This window comes from Trematosphaeria pertusa (assembly GCF_010094035.1).
Source record: "Trematosphaeria pertusa strain CBS 122368 unplaced genomic scaffold BU26scaffold_17, whole genome shotgun sequence".
Lineage (NCBI taxonomy): Eukaryota > Fungi > Ascomycota > Dothideomycetes > Pleosporales > Trematosphaeriaceae > Trematosphaeria > Trematosphaeria pertusa.
Window position 1 is genome coordinate 384,926 of NW_022987228.1, and position 15,338 is coordinate 400,263.

The following is a 15,338-nucleotide window of genomic DNA, read 5'->3' on the forward strand; positions in this document are numbered from 1 at the left end:
ACGAGGTGGTGACTGGCAGACTGAGATGAAGGACCGCTCCATATTACTTTTGTCAGAGGCTCGAAACAAGGTCCTGCAGCGGACGATGTCGGACTGGCAGGCTGCAAGCGTGGCAGATGCAGGGACTCCAGGATGTCGCCGGCAGGTCGCACCCTGTAAGTCAGGGCAGCAAACGAGGAGGGGCCAGTCGGCATTGGCCTATCGATGCGCGGGCCGGAAACGCAGATCGCGTCTTGCAGAGGTGTCGCGCATGGCTACAAAGGTTAGGGGCCGTCGTCCAAACAAACGGTCGTGGGCAGCCATGATTCCTCGACGGGCACGGCATGGTATTGGTGAGTCGACGCCCGGAGCGCTGCGTCTGAGGCCTAGATTGCTGGATATTGGCGGACTCCGCTGAGGGCAGGCTGAGGATCGACGATTGCTGCTTGACGAGAGAGACGTGGTGCGCCTCGGCAGTAGTTTGACCGTTGCGATCTTGGGCACAGCACGGCAGAATTGGTGAGAGGGGTGAGGGGCGCGCAGGAGTGAGGGCGTAACCTACCCCACACCCGTCTTCGGTGCCGGACGCAGATGAAGCCTCTCAACTTCCCCACCCTAGCGCTATCCGGGGGATGCGATAACGATAAGACACCCGCACCGGTAAGCAAAGCATGACCCCCCTTCACGACCAAGATGGTGTGACGGGGCTATCTCGTGAGGGCCTCAGCTGCTCCTTCGGGACAGGGCAGGAATTGCGAGACGGCGCGACGACGCTGCCGTGGGGGACCTGTCTCGCCGCGCGCTGTCCAGCTGAGGACCGGACGACTTTCACATGCCAGCTTTGGCGCGACGACCCGCTGCGACGACCTGTCAGATGGCAATTGGCATTGGGGAAGCAATGCGTCGAGCAACTGATGCAGACGGCGTCTGGCGCTCGCTGCCCGCCGCAAGACATGTTTTACTCGCCCTGGGCCCTCTCTCCGGCGTCAATTGCAGCCGCGTGGCTGGTGGCGATGCCCACAGCCGACCAGAGAGCGGCCGCATCACAAGACCGCATCGCTCGCCGGCCAAATGAGCAGGGCAAATGAGCAGCAGTTCCGCGTTGCGAGGTGGCGGCTATTTCGGTTTCGACGCGCAAAGGGAGGGGAGCGCGGCCTGCATGTACTCCGTAAGGCGAGGGCCGCTAATGTCCGTGGATGGCCACAGTAGGCAAGTCGAGTGAATACAGGGGAGCCGGCAGCAACCCAGAGGCCCAACGCGCGGGAATCTGGCAGGCTGACCGGCGAGATGAGTGCTGCGAAAGGTCAATTGCAGCGCCGTACAGGAATGTGGAGCGATGTGGAACCACGCTGTTGCCTCTGGGGCGGTCAGGCTACGGGGGCGCCTGGTACTGGTACGAGTAGCGGCGCGACGGACAGTGCCTGGCGAGCGAGCGAAGCAGCAGCAGCAGCGCTGAGTTAGAAATGACGGAGGCGGTGTCAAGTCCCCACCGGAGCCAGATTGAGATGTCAGTACGGAGGAAGCCCTCAGGCAGTGCGGTGACACGTGTTTGGCCAATTCCAGGGCTGCCGCGTGCCCAATGGCGCCGCGACAGGTCTCGCCGCAGCGCGCGCAGTGAATTGAGCGTCGACGGCGCCCATTGAGCCCGCAATTGCTGGCCGTCCACGGCAGCAGCGCTGCGCAGAGGGCGAGAGTCGACGTCGACGCCGCTTCGGGAAATGCATGTCGCCGCGAGCGCTAGCCGCTTTCGCGCGCCCTGGCATCCCATCGCAAACAGCTCTCTCACAGCCCAACAGCCCCCAGGCAGGATTGACTCACCACTCGACCACAACCTGCGCTGCCATGCTTCGCCGCCCGGCCGCGCCCCCCATTGGCTGCCCACCGCCGGCACGCTGTTCGGCGCCCTTCCATTCACTTCTTGGCCACGGCCAATTCGTCAGCTCCCGGCCGGGAGAGGCGCGTAGGATATTGATGATGCCTGGAGGATGAGCTGCCACCTGAGCGCTGTGTCGCGCGCCCGCCCACCCTCCTGGCCGCCTTCTTTGTCCGCCTGGCCCAAGGCACATGGTTTCAGCGGCAGTCATCTGCCTTTTCCTTGTCCCTCTTTGACTCTGCAGCCTGCTGCCGCTCCCTTTGAAACACTGCCGCACCCTCGCCCTTCTTAAGCCCGCCCACCCCCATCGCTTTCGCGAGGTTTGGCCTACCGCTCGCACGCCCTCCTATCTCCGGTGCCAATTCCACCTCCAGGCAGTTACTAATTAGCCTCGCCCGGCGCTGCTGTAAGCATTCGTCCGGCCATTGGATCCGATTCCGCCGCGTTCCACGGTCACGTTGTCAACCGGTCACACTCTGACAAGAGCAGACATATAACCGTGGGGCTCGCCACCACTCCCCCATTCGCAATTCACAGTCATACACAGCCGTTGTTCGCGCCAAACGCTACCGTCATTCCGCTGCTGCCTAGGGGGAGACGTTAAAATTCCGTCTCGCCCACTCCAAAGCCCGCGACAAACTCCCCACACTTCACGCACAATGGCGAACCCGCCGTATAAGACACCCCCGAGCAACCGTCTTACCGTCTCCTCACTCCTCTCGCCTCCAGAGATGAAGCGCTCAGAATCCTTCGGCTCGTCAATTGCGCCCGCAATCGCACGCTCGCCTTTCTCGTCCTTCAACTCAGAGCCATCGAAGCCCGCCATCATGGCCGCCTTCCAGGCAACACCCTCCTCGCACCGCGATGCGTACGCCTCGCCGCCAATTTCGCCGTACGACTCGCAATCGCAGAAGGAGAACATGGACTGCCCGCCGGAGATCGGCGCGCGGGACCCGCAGCTCTTCGTCCCCAGTGACGCGGTCAGCTCAATCGCCCCCGATGAGCCACTGTTCCCTCAGGAGCCGGTCGATCATGTCGCACAGAACCTGATCACCGAACACATGAAGTCTTCCGATTTCGCGAACCTCCAGAGCAAGCCTGCCCGCGAAGACTACGAGCTGGCCGTCTCCTTCGTCTCCACCGTCTTCCAGTCGTACAACAAGAACCCGCGCGCATGGTATCTACAGGAACGGGAGTTCGATCAACGATACGGCCGACCGAGCGGCGTGCAGAAGAGGCCAGCGCTGAAGAAGCTGGCTCCCGCGCCGTCGACAGGACCCCGCCAGAGGCAAAAGATGGCCCTCCCCCGTCTTCCTCGCGCTCCTCGAGCGCCGAAACGCACTCCTCAGGCTCGCGTCTACGATTCTTTCGACTTCATTCCATCTTCGGTGTCGCCGAAGCCTCCGCGACCGGCTACAAACCGCGACGACACCGACTACAACTCGCTTCCAGACTTCTCGCCACCCCTCGACACCCTGCCCAAGGGCAACAACAAGGTTCTCAAGGCCGACTGGAAGGGCCAGGTGCTCGATCTCTCCAACGACCCCGATCGAAGCCTGCTGCACGAAGCCGAACTCAACCTAGCCTCGACCCTCCGTCTGTCGTGCGCCACCTACCTCTGCAGCAAGCGACGCATCTTCCAGGCCCGCATCGAAGCCCTGAGGATTGGCAAGGAGTTCCGTAAGACCGATGCCCAGCAGGCCTGCAAGATCGACGTCAACAAGGCCAGCAAGCTCTGGCAGGCCTACGAGAAGGTCGGCTGGTTCAAGCCCGAGTTCTTCCGTCAGTACCTTTAAGTCATTCTCTTCGGATCACTGCAACAATTCTCATACACACGGATTTTACGGGCGACTCGTTACCGCCTGTGTTGGATTCTCATGTTACGCATCAATTTGCATATGGACACACGACCACTAACGGCGTTGTGGGTTTCTCCTTTTCGGATCAGACTGAGATACCATGGCATAGGGGAGCAGCGAACGCAGTCTCCCCTCTTCACATCGACGATTCATGAACGGCGTTCTCTACTCTCGGATATGAGCATATTGTACGCATGGACTGGGTAATGTCCGGGTCTGGGTTTTGGTTACGCCGGCGTTCACTCTCGCCGTGCCCACTGTTTCCTTTGTCTACGTCATGCTGATACCCCCTATCCCCATGGATGTATTTCCATTTTTACGATATCTACCCAGTTGCTGAGCAGCATGGGAGCCGAGCATCTCGGCCGTCTTCCGTAGCCTTAGAACGAGCAATGCTATTGTTCGCTGTCTTGAGCGAACCTTGCGTGATAAAGTCCTCACATTGAATCCTGTGCCTACATTCGAGTGATTCTGCGTCCATTTCTTCGATAAGTTAAACAGTTACGTTCGGACCAAATTCTCGCTGGTCCGGCATCCCGTGAGATACAAAGTGGCGCGGGCGTAAGCTCAGGGCCAATTTTGGGCTGAGGCGGAACCCCGGCCGAACTTCAAACGCTCCTCCGCGACCATCATCAATCAACGACCACCACACCCTCACTTCCCCGCCCACGCTGCGGAACCCCGCGGAATCTTCGCCATGTCGCAGACGCAGCAGATGGAGCAGGCAGATTCGATACACAGCCAGGACCCGCATCGCGAGCAGGCCAAGAAGACAAAGAGCAGGAGACCCCCCAGTGAGCGACACATAGAAGCCCAGCGCGCGGAGGCCAGGCGATGCTGACAGCTGTCTAGATACTGCATTCCGGCAGCAGCGATTAAAGGCATGGCAGTATGTTCCAGAAAGAAGCGCTACTCCATGGCGCAAGACTGACAGCGATCCGACAGACCCATCCTTACCCCGAAGACGGTCCTCCCCATCTTCTTCGTCGTCGGCATCATATTCGCGCCCATCGGCGGGCTCTTATTATACGCGAGTTCTCAAGTGAGCCGGTCCGCTCCAACTGTGCAGAGGGCAGGAGGCTGACTTCCCCGCCAGGTGCAGGAGCTCTCGATCGATTACACTAACTGCAACACCAAAGCGCCGCAGACCGAGGCCAATCGCGATCTCGACAATCCGGATACTTTGGAGGACATACCGGGGGACCGCGTTACTGCCTCGTTCAAAACGACAATGAAATCGCAGCCACAATGGGGCCACGCCCGCGAAGAATATACCTGGCCGTCCGGGGTTAAGCAGGACACGGACGTGTGCGTTCTGAGCTTTGAGATACCCAACGACGTCAGTCCGCCTGTCTTGTTCTACTATCGCCTTACCAATTTCTATCAAAACCACCGCCGATATGTCAAGTCGCTAGATGTCAACCAGCTGAAGGGAGACTTCGTGAGCAACTCATCGATCAAGTCCGGCGAATGCGACCCCCTAGATGTTTCACCCAATGAGGCGCCATTCAACGGCCGCGCGTACTATCCGTGTGGCTTGATTGCGAACTCCATGTTCAACGATACGTTTGAGAACCTGGATGCATCGAACCCGCAGGTGGAAGACGGCAGCTTCAATACTACATACGACTTCTCGGCCCAAGACATCTCCTGGAGTTCCGAGAGCGACTTGTATGGGAAGTCCAAGTACACGGTACACGATGTCGTTCCTCCGCCAAATTGGCGGGAACAATACGTGAATGGCACCTACGATTCGTTGTCGGAACTACCCGACCTCAACACGTGGGGAGCGTTCCAGGTCTGGATGAGGACTGCCGGACTGCCGACGTTCAGCAAATTGGCGATGAGGAATGACAAGGATGTCTTGAAGACAGGAACCTACCGGCTAAAGATCTACGACCGTATGAACCGTGTCTCTACATCCGTTCGATTTTATCACTAACCTTGATCTAGGATTCCCTGCTGACCAATACGGTGGCACCAAGTCCATTCTGATCTCGACCCGAACCGTGATGGGTGGCAAGAACCCCTTCCTTGGGATTGCGTATGTGGTTGTGGGTGGTCTCTGTATTTTGCTTGGTACCATCTTCACTCTCACCCATCTCGTCAAGCCAAGGTAAGGCGCCAATTTCTACACAAAGAAGTCAGAATACTGATGACTGCACAGGAAACTCGGTGATCACACCTACCTATCCTGGAACAACGACCAACCAAGCACGGCAACCACAACAGGGCGTGCCTCTCGCCCAGGCGATACCGCATGATTATGACAACTGTGCTTCCTAATGAAGTAGATGGTTTCCTTCTTTTCCTTTTGCACTTGAATCGGGCCAGGAATCGGGTTTTTGGTAGTGTATTTGTACCACGAGTCTTGGAGAGGTCTGGAGTTTGGGCGATATCCAACGAGAAATTGATTCTTCATGCGTTCTGCTTCATCCACACACCTTTCATAGTAGCATCATGCTTACTCTGCTTGAATAGGATTCATCTCCGCGGCGTTGAACAATTAAGCTTCCTGTCAAGTCATTCAGGTGGTAGTTCCTGAGACCTGTTTTAACAGTTGCACCGTTTGCGTCCCCATTTTCGGCCCCGGCAAATGTCTGGACGGCTGTCGAAATATGCCTAGATGGCCATTCTGAGACGTTGGAATCCAGACCATCTCGAAGAGGAAGATATAAGCTGCGATTGATGCCCGAGTCGAGCAAGAGATCACGATCACTTGCAAATCACTTCCAAAACAAACACCATTCTACAGCAAGCCTTTCCTGAGTAGCCTCTTGAGCAACTGGGAAAACACATTCTTGAGGGACAAGCCTTCGTTATCGGACCATGATCAAACAGCTTCTCCTTGCCTCCCTGGGCCTCCTAGCACTAGCGGCGGCAGATAGCAGCAATCCTCAACCCAAGCCCTTCGACTGTGGAACCGACACTGCTCACGCTTCCGAGGACTTCCTCAACACCATCCAATCGCTCCACTCGAACCAAGCCTCCGGCTCACCCGCGGCACGCGCAGCCCTCGCTGCACGTGACAAGGACAACAACTCAGCCATCAGCGTTGACGCCGTCTTCCACATTGTCGCTAAGCAAGACAAGAAGGGCGACATCACAAACGACATGCCGCAAGCGCAGCTCGACGCGCTCAACGAAGCCTACAAGGACTACGGCATCCAGTTCAACCTCATCAACATAACGTGGAACACCAACGATGCCTGGGCCGTCGGCGACAAAGACGCTGATCTCGAGATGAAAAAGGCACTGCGCCAGGGCACGTACCGCACGCTCAACATATACTTCCAGACCGACCTCTCGGGCGGCGTGCTCGGCCGCTGCACACTCCCGTCCAACATCGCGAACGGCAAATCCGACACCAGCGTCTACGCAAACGACGGCTGCAACGTGAACGCCAACACGATGCCCGACGGCGCCATGGACGGGTACAATCGCGGCAAGACGGCCGTGCACGAGACGGGGCACTGGCTCGGTCTTCTGCACACGTTTGAGGGAAATTCGTGCGATGGGCCTGGCGATTACATCGATGATACGCCCATGGAGAAGGAGAGTACGGATGGGTGTCCGACGAATCCGCCGAAGAGTACGTGTCCGCAGCAGCCAGGCAGCGATAAGAATGATCCGATTCACAATTTTATGGATTATTCGACGGATGGCTGTTACGAGGGGTTTACGGCGATGCAGCATGATCGAATGCATTATATGTATAATATGTATCGGGATGGAAATTAGGGGGTTGGCGGAAAGAGGTAAGAATGGGTCAAGACTGTTCTCTAGAGGACCCGGTATTGTCGGATTGGTAGGTCACAGCCTTCTTTCTCGCGCGTTTTCTCTACTCAGTTGATCGTCATTGTCTATTGCTCTCATTTTGTTCCTATCTGTTTTCTTCAAACAAATTGCACATACTTTCTTCGCTTCTAGTCAATGCTACGTAAAACTCGGTAGATACAAAATGTCAATGTGCGAAGTCCACTAGTGACTGCTACTTCTCCCTATGTTACCCTATCACTGCAGGTGTATACAAGACATTTCCCAGCATCCCAGTCAAATCGCAGTATTCCAGGTTTTGCAACCCAAACGCCAGGTAACCCCGGCTCCTTGTGCAGAAAAGCACTCCCTTGCTGGATGCCAAGCAGCTCCCTTCTGTAGCCTCGCCGAAGCATACCATTCTTGGGGTGGGATTCCGAATTCCTGGGGCATTGTTGGGGGCAATGCGTGTAGCGTCACCATTACTCCATTGTGTTGCGGATGCATTCCAGACCAGGCTCCACTCTGTGCGTGCAACTATCGTCATCCCGGCATATCCGCTTCTCAGCATGCGCTCCGCGACGTCCTCCATTCTGTCTCACATGAATCGCAATATTGACTTACCCGACGTCAGATGTACTGAATATATACCTCTCATCCGCATTAGGTGCGAGCATCCTGCCCACGCCGCTCACTGTCGCAATTGCCTCACGCGGTCTCCCACGAACACGGCAGGCGCAAAGCCGCGCTTGATCATACGAGCAATACAGATGTCGTACCTCCACGAGGGAAACCTAAACCACCGGAGGATCCGAGACCACACGTGGAGCGGCTAGAAGCTGCATGTTCGAGACAGCATGATATTGATGCCCGGGGCTGGCCATGCGCGAGGAAAGACATCTCGAACTCCAGCTACCGCAAAAGTCTTAGACATGCAGAGACCTGCAGCTGTCAGTTTCGTAAGCAACGCCGTAGGGTTAGACAGTCGATCGCTGCTTGCAAACTTACCGGATGCAGGAAGTCTCTTTGTTCCGCTTGCGGAAGGAGGCGTGCACGTGCGCACGGCATGAGCTCTCCAGCTGGGCTGGGCTTTCACTCGTTGCGGGGAAGGAAGAATGGTAAGGAGGGTTATAAAGAAACTGGATGGCACGATCCTTTGGAGCTGAGACACGACAGCCCTCGGTCATCGACGACGGAACGACAACGCACGAGAAGCGTTCGAGTTCACCTCGACGACGAGGTCTGCCATCTACGCCTTTTGGATACGGACCGGAGCAAACACCAGATCGCCAATTCTACCTACCTTCCCTCGGCGACCGCTCTGCCCGACCTGAATACCGACAACTACCGACCGCACGCACGGCTGTAATGCCTCACCGCTTCCATCGCCGGACCTCGTCCACCTCCTCAGCCACTTCCGCCAAACCGCCGTCCATCTTCCGCTACACGCTTATTCTGCTCAAAGCACGTCCGTCGCGTACGGACCTCGACGCTCTCAGTGTCTACTCCGAGAGTCGGAGCGCACCGCCTTCGCCGACTTCCGGTCCCAGCAGACTGGAGTACTTCGTCGTGCCTGCAGTACGAGCCCGACAGAGGATTGAGACGCCGCCGCCGCCTTACACGCCGTAGGATATGGGACCACAGGCGATTGGGTGGGAGGTGGGGGCGTGGAGGGGGACGTGCGGTGTCCTCGGTGGGTGGGCTGCAAGTTGGTGTGTTCGGATTGAGGTTTGGCTCGTTCTGCTCGGTATACTCATCATCGGTGTCCTACTCGTCCGGCCAAAGGCTCGCCCTTCCGGGAAAGACGTAGTCTGCGATGACGAACGTACTTTCGCCCCAGATCTCGCGTCCCAACCCGAAGATTCCTCACTGAAAGATAAGAGCGGTTGGAACAGCGCACGAAGCGTTCTCGGAAGGGCAGACTTAGCCAGTGTGACGGGGTCGTTCAAAGATGCCGGCATTGGTGCAAAGATGGGCAGAAGAAAAAGGGAGGGAGCGGAGGTGGACAATGGGCTGGATGTGGAGGATACCTGTATCTTGCAGTGATTGAATATACATTTGCTTCGCTCCTGTTTCCTTGGGATGCTGTTGCAGCCGACCTTATCCCCATGTCTTCCCTCTTCTATCTTACGTCGTCCAACCAGGGCCAGGGTCTTGTCCAGGATAAGCGACCTGCAGATACCATGCAGTGGGACGAACCGCCCCGCAGCTCGTCTACGTATATTCCCCGTCGTCGCAGCCAGTCGCATGTTGCTACAATCCACCAAGCGCGCTATGCGGGCCGATTAGGGATCTTCCCATCGCCGCCATTGGGATCTAAAGAAGGGCCCTTGCAGAAAACCCCTCTTCTGTCCACCTCTTAAGCTTCCCTCCGGCACTTACTTTTGTATGTCGTACACTCTATTGACCATGTCCGACGACAAAGATGGCGGCGCCATTGAGCTTCGCCAGGACCTCTCGACCGCTGTGTACGAGAAGCATGGCACTGTCTCCGATGAGAAGGACATGCACCGCATGGGCAAGCTGCAGCAGCTTCGCGTGAGCCTCACTCCACTCCCCGCGCAGCATCGGTGTCAAATGCGATTATATGCTGACGAGATGACTATCAGCGGAACTTCCAATTCATGTCGATTTTCGGCTTCGCCGTCATTTTGGGGAATACGTGGGAGTTCGCGCTGGTGTAGGCTGGCACTTGCTTTTGTCTAATTTGGCCGGTGCTGAATCGATCGACCTGTGTAGTATTATAGGCATTTCGCTGAGCAATGGCGGAACGGCGGGCGGGATATGGATGTTCCTCGCCGTCTGCTTTGGCATGTTCTTCGTTATGCTGTCGATGGCGGAGATGGCCTCCATGTCAGTTGCTTCGGCTCTCAAACTCTCTCGGAGAATAGAATACGACTTACCGAACCCAGGGCGCCAACATCAGGAGGCCAGTATCACTGGGTGTCCGAGCTAGCCCCCAGAAGGCACCAGAAGTTCCTCAGCTACCTCGTCGGTGCGTTTTCCACTCCCACACGATCTCAACCCCACACAGCTCATGGGTGATTCTAGGCTGGATGTGTGTCATCGGCTGGCAAGCAGCCATGGCGACTACTGCTTTCGCGGCTACGCAGCAACTCCAAGGCCTGATTGCTCTGAACATACCCTCCTACGTTATCAAAGGCTGGCACAGCACTCTCTTCTGCATCACCATCACCGCCTTTGCCATCCTCTGGAACACCGTATTAGTCCGCAAGCTCCCATTCATCGAGACCCTCGGTCTGACCCTGCACGTGCTAGGCTTCTTCGCCTTCATCATCGTGCTCTGGGTCATGGGTCCGCGCTCGGATCCCAAAGCGGTGTGGACAGAGTTCAGGGACGACAGCGGATGGGGGAGTAAGGGGATGGCGACCTTAGTCGGCATCCTAGGCCCGATTGTGACGCTCATCGGGAGCGACTCGACATGCCATCTGAGCGAGGAGCTGCGAGATGCGGCGTGGGTGCTTCCGCGCGCGATGGTGACCGCAGCTGCTGTGAACTACGCCCTTGGATTCGTCATGACGGTTACCGTTATGTCGACGCTAGGCAGCGATCTGCCCGCGCTGCTTACAACTTCCTTCGGCCAGCCCTGGATCCAGATCCTGCTCAACGCGACGGAGTCGCGGGCCGCGACTAGCGTTATGACCGCGGTGATGTGTGCGCTGCTCCTGTTCTGCGCCATCAACACGAACACGACGTCGTCGCGGCAGCTCTTCGCATTCGCACGCGATCGCGGCGTGCCGTTCTCGAGCTTCATAGCGCATGTACGAAACCAGCCCGCCAGCGCTGGAAACCCACTGACATCTGCACAGGTCCACCCCAGCTGGGCCATCCCTATCAACGCCCTCCTCATAACACTTCTCCTCACCACGCTCCTCTCCCTCATCATCCTCGGTTCCACCATCGCCTTCAACGTCATCACCTCGCTGGGCCAGCTGGGCCTCGTGTCCTCGTACATCATCGTCATCGCCTGCATCTTCGCCAAGCGGCTGCGTCGCGAGCCGCTTCTGCCGTCGCGCTTCAGCCTCGGGCGCGGCGGCATCGTCGTCAACGCGCTTGCGCTGTGCTTCCTGGCGCTGGCGTTTGTCTTTCTTTTCTTCCCGGCGGCGCCGCATCCGTCGCCGGCGAGCATGAATTGGAGCTGCTTGATGTTTGGTAGTATTCTGGCGTTTTCGCTGGTTTATTATTGGGTGAGGGGGCGGTTTGAGTATGTCGGGCCTGTAGAGTATGTGAAGGTGGTGTAGGCGAAGGTCCTGGGGAAGGATCGCGTGGTAGCATCTTTAGAGAAGTGGGATGATAGGAATCTCTGGGGTCACCGGCTTCCTTTCGAAAATGGTGAAAATGACTACGGCGGATAGATTCCTGGACATCGGTTCAGGCTCCGTTTAAGGCTAGGAGACGTAGGCTTAGCTTATCTAGGAGGTCATAGACTGCGGCGCTTGAATGGAGCGATTCTCCGGTTTCTCGAGGACATCACTGGTCTTTATGGGAGCTAAAAGCGATCGTAGTATCTGCTTCGTGATAGTGTCTCTGAGAAAGTTCCCAGAATGATAACGAGAGTCGATCTGGTGCTCGGTGGGGAACTTTCCGAGGTCGAACCCCAACAAGCGGGACGACCTTGGCATGACGCGACAGGTACACCAACCTGCAGGATCCTTCGCCTTTAACGTTCCTCTGCAGGTCCATCGTCGGTTATAGGCGCTTTCTCCTCAACGGGCATGTCCGTGAACTAAAAGCCATGGATCCCCAAGGATCGCTTCCAGCACTCGCCATCCGTCACCTCCCAGGATGAAGATTCCACACCTTCGCGCATCTCTGATCTTCGTCTCCCCTGCCATCGCTAGCCATGCCTTCTACGTCGGCAAACACCTCACCGCAGATGGCAGCGTCCTGCTCGGCGGAACAGGCGAAGAAGTATCCAGCCACTGGCTGCAAATCTTCCCCGCCGCCGACCATCCTCCGAACGCGACAATCGAAGTCGGAGTCACTGAAGACGCCGTCATGCCCGGAACGCGAATGAACATATCACAAGTTCCGCACACGTTCCGCTATCTCTCCATGGAGTACTCCGACTACGAAGGATTCCCGGCCCCGCTTACGAACGGCGGCGTCAATGAAAAAGGCGTCGCTGTAAGAGACGTCTGGGCGGATAATAGGCCCGAGCTTGTGGACATGACGCCTAATCCGCAGCAGGGGTTGCAGTACAGTGATCTGGCGCGTGTAGTGCTCGAGCGGGCGAGCACGGCAAGGGAAGGTGTTGAAATCATCGGGCAGCTCATCGCGGAGTATGGATATGCTGATTACGGCGGAAACTCGCACTTCATCGCCGACAAAGACGAGGGATGGGTTGTGTGGGAGATGTCTGGCGGGCAAAAGCTGTGGGCTGCGGAGCGAATAGGCCCAGATGAAGTCCGCGTTTCCTACCCTGGATACATCAAGGACTTTCCCGTTGATTTTGCGGACAGCGAGGATTATATGGGATCGCCGAACATCGTCCCGTTTGCTGTGGAGCAGGGATGGTGGAACCCGAATGGATCGGAGCCTTTCAACATCTTCAACGTCTATGGGTATAATCTGGATGGGTACACGGCGCGAGACGGCGGCTTCAAGTACATGTCGCAAGCCGCGCTGGAAAACGCAACACTTGCCATGGTTCCCGTCTCGGAACAAGACTTGATAGAGCGTGTTCGCGACTATCGCATCTCCGACGACGAGGCTGGGTATGGGCAAGTCGTGAGCTTGCGCGCAGATATGGATCCAGACGTGATTCGCGTCTGGGTCGCACCTACAGGGTCCGTGACGGCGCCTTTCAACCCGTGGTGGCTCGGCGTCCAGGAAGTGCCGCCTGAGTATGGAGAGCACCGCTACCTAACCGATGGTGCCTCAAGCAGCTTCCTCAATCCGGATTACCAATATCAAGAAGCCACGTACTTCGCAGGCAGGAGGTTCAAGCAGGTCCTGTACTACACTTGCTCCGACCCGGAAACGTTTCTCCCCGTGGTACAACGCATGTTGAACGGGTTCGAGAATGCTTCGCGCAGCGGCATGGGATGGGTTGAGCAGAGTGCTCAGACGCTCATCGATCATGGGCAAAGACAGAATGCTCTGGACTTGCTGACCTTCTACGCTCGAACGCGTGCAAATGAGGCTATGGAACTGGGGCGCACCATAGTGGATGCGCTTGATGCGTACGTTAAACTGACAGGAGAATTCCGCAGGCCCAAAGGTACGGAGATAAACGACGCTGGTCTAGGCGCGGAGACGGTGAATTGTCTGGTTGGTTTTGATCCAGATCAGCCTTCGTGGAGGCAACCTCCATCGCCTTCGAGGAGACGAAGACGATCCTAGACCACGCGTTGTTACACAGTAGCGCGACTGCTCCGTGACTGTTGTATGTAGCAGTTTGGGGAAGTGGGGGTGGAAATCTAGCATGCAAAGTCAGCCGCTTATGAAGCAAATAGCCGCAAACCCTTAGTGGCCTAGGGCTCCTAGATCGAAGAACTAGATAAGGTGCGGCAAAGTGATATTATGCATGAATGTCAAATTGCTTATGGAATCATCTGTGATGGAGCGAACATATGGGAAGCTTTTTTCCACCCAATTCGGCGTTTGACGACCACATCGATCAGCCATGGCTGTAGCAAAAGACCTAGAGCTAGCAGAGCAACCACTGCAGACCGAAGTCCGCCAACGGAAGAAGTCAGATGACCATGTACCTCCCGTCGCTTCAAGACCGTTCGCCGGACGCATCGGAGGAAACCAAGAATTCATCCTCTCACCAAGCGATTCCTCCTTCGACAAAGTCACTTCGAAAGCCCCCGATGCCGCCGCGACATTCTCCTGGAAACAAAGCTTCAGCCCGCGCGGCTTTGCCGATGTCGAACTTTGGAAAGAAGCCACCATCGAAGGGGTCGGAACATGTCTGCTGAACTACCTGGCCGGACTATACGCAATTGGATTGGGGCAGATAGCAACGGCGACTTCGCTGGGGCCTGTTGCTCCAGCAGCATTTGCGGCTGTAGCGAATTTCCTGCTGATTTCGCTTTTCATCTTTGCTGGCGGTCCGGTCTCGGGAGGCCACTTCAATCCGCTGATTACGCTCTCAACGTTTACGGCAAGGCTCTCGGCATTTCCGCGGACGCTGCTGTACATTGTCTTCCAGTGCGTGGGCGCGGTTGTTGCGGGCTTTCTGCTGCGAGCCAGCCTGGGAAAGCCGAGGGCTGCGTTTCGAGGCTCTCCTGGCTGCTACATTGATACGGCGTTGGTGACGCCCGGAGAAGCGTGAGTGATCGAAGTGGATCGCAATATCCGTATCAAGCTGATTTGGAGAAGATACGTCTTGGAGACTATGACGTCCTTCGCGCTCATATTCATCTCCTTTGGCGTCGGCCTTGATCCGCGACAGAGGGAAGTTTTCGGTCCGGCATTGTCTCCGATTCTGGTATTGGCCCCTCTCTTGTTGAGCCTCGACAGACGGCTAATACATGTAGGTCGGTCTGGCTCTAGGACTTTGTACTTTTGCTTCTGGAATCGCTAGGGAAGGGTACTCCGGTTCTTGTAAGTTTAGACGGACACTCTCCAAGGAGGTCTCTGACGCGCTCAGCGAATAACCCGGCTCGCTGCCTTGGGTTGATGTCTGCGGCTGGTGAGTATACATATGTCAGCCATGTGTTTGAGCTGACACTTCTTAGGGAGTTTCGATTATCATTATATCCATTGGCTTGGAGATGTAACGGCGGCGGTATTGAATGGGTTGATGTACTGGGCTATCCCTATATACAAGAGCTGAGGAGACGATAACGAGATGCCTTTAGAAGCTACAAGATAAAGATTAAGCAATAATACATGTTCAG

The 15,338-nt window shown here is 56.6% G+C and overlaps 7 protein-coding genes across 7 annotated transcripts; 6 read left to right on the forward strand and 1 right to left on the reverse strand.

The window, feature by feature from the left end:
• Positions 1-524: 524 nt before the first annotated feature.
• BU26DRAFT_581458 (uncharacterized protein) lies at positions 525-2,045 on the reverse strand (the record flags this gene model as incomplete). The annotated part of the gene is made up of 3 exons (XM_033834493.1): positions 525-1,273; positions 1,396-1,688; positions 1,798-2,045. 3 exons carry the CDS (start codon positions 2,043-2,045, stop codon positions 1,023-1,025), a joined length of 792 nt encoding a protein of 263 aa, XP_033678335.1. The 3' UTR covers positions 525-1,022.
• A 283-nt stretch (positions 2,046-2,328) lies between these two features.
• BU26DRAFT_116021 (uncharacterized protein) lies at positions 2,329-3,815 on the forward strand. The gene has a single exon (XM_033819451.1). It carries the CDS (start codon positions 2,512-2,514, stop codon positions 3,646-3,648), a length of 1,137 nt encoding a protein of 378 aa, XP_033678336.1. The 5' UTR covers positions 2,329-2,511; the 3' UTR covers positions 3,649-3,815.
• A 593-nt stretch (positions 3,816-4,408) lies between these two features.
• Positions 4,409-5,975, forward strand: BU26DRAFT_437136 (CDC50 family protein-like protein; the record flags this gene model as incomplete). The annotated part of the gene is made up of 6 exons (XM_033824219.1): positions 4,409-4,505; positions 4,564-4,600; positions 4,657-4,753; positions 4,808-5,612; positions 5,665-5,827; positions 5,879-5,975. The coding sequence occupies 6 exons, from the start codon at positions 4,409-4,411 to the stop codon at positions 5,973-5,975; spliced, it is 1,296 nt and encodes a 431-aa protein (XP_033678337.1).
• Positions 5,976-6,258: 283 nt separating this feature from the next.
• On the forward strand, positions 6,259-7,583 carry BU26DRAFT_116055 (zincin). Its single transcript, XM_033819452.1, has one exon. It carries the CDS (start codon positions 6,541-6,543, stop codon positions 7,450-7,452), a length of 912 nt encoding a protein of 303 aa, XP_033678338.1. The 5' UTR covers positions 6,259-6,540; the 3' UTR covers positions 7,453-7,583.
• A 2,247-nt stretch (positions 7,584-9,830) lies between these two features.
• BU26DRAFT_493234 (amino acid transporter) lies at positions 9,831-11,944 on the forward strand. Its single transcript, XM_033826142.1, has 6 exons — positions 9,831-10,005; positions 10,077-10,147; positions 10,207-10,320; positions 10,380-10,462; positions 10,519-11,249; positions 11,298-11,944. The coding sequence occupies exons 1-6, from the start codon at positions 9,856-9,858 to the stop codon at positions 11,727-11,729; spliced, it is 1,581 nt and encodes a 526-aa protein (XP_033678339.1). The 5' UTR covers positions 9,831-9,855; the 3' UTR covers positions 11,730-11,944.
• A 210-nt stretch (positions 11,945-12,154) lies between these two features.
• On the forward strand, positions 12,155-14,002 carry BU26DRAFT_523666 (dipeptidase domain-containing protein). Its single transcript, XM_033830099.1, has one exon. The coding sequence runs from the start codon at positions 12,274-12,276 to the stop codon at positions 13,831-13,833; it is 1,560 nt and encodes a 519-aa protein (XP_033678340.1). The 5' UTR covers positions 12,155-12,273; the 3' UTR covers positions 13,834-14,002.
• Positions 13,675-15,244, forward strand: BU26DRAFT_523667 (uncharacterized protein). The gene has a single exon (XM_033830100.1). The coding sequence runs from the start codon at positions 14,117-14,119 to the stop codon at positions 14,768-14,770; it is 654 nt and encodes a 217-aa protein (XP_033678341.1). The 5' UTR covers positions 13,675-14,116; the 3' UTR covers positions 14,771-15,244.
• The last annotated feature ends 94 nt before the right edge of the window (positions 15,245-15,338 follow it).

What these genes read in the sequence shown, in the direction of transcription:
- BU26DRAFT_116021 (XM_033819451.1), top strand. Translation starts at nt 2,512, where the DNA reads ATGGCGAACCCGCCGTATAAGACACCCCCGAGCAACCGTCTTACCGTC.
- BU26DRAFT_116055 (XM_033819452.1), top strand. Translation starts at nt 6,541, where the DNA reads ATGATCAAACAGCTTCTCCTTGCCTCCCTGGGCCTCCTAGCACTAGCG.
- BU26DRAFT_493234 (XM_033826142.1), top strand. Translation starts at nt 9,856, where the DNA reads ATGTCGTACACTCTATTGACCATGTCCGACGACAAAGATGGCGGCGCC. An exon ending in GCAAGCTGCAGCAGCTTCGC is followed by an intron (nt 10,006 to 10,076) that starts GTGAGCCTCACT and finishes GATGACTATCAG; the next exon opens with CGGAACTTCCAATTCATGTC. An exon ending in GTTCCTCAGCTACCTCGTCG is followed by an intron (nt 10,463 to 10,518) that starts GTGCGTTTTCCA and finishes GGGTGATTCTAG; the next exon opens with GCTGGATGTGTGTCATCGGC.
- BU26DRAFT_523666 (XM_033830099.1), top strand. Translation starts at nt 12,274, where the DNA reads ATGAAGATTCCACACCTTCGCGCATCTCTGATCTTCGTCTCCCCTGCC.
- BU26DRAFT_523667 (XM_033830100.1), top strand. Translation starts at nt 14,117, where the DNA reads ATGGCTGTAGCAAAAGACCTAGAGCTAGCAGAGCAACCACTGCAGACC.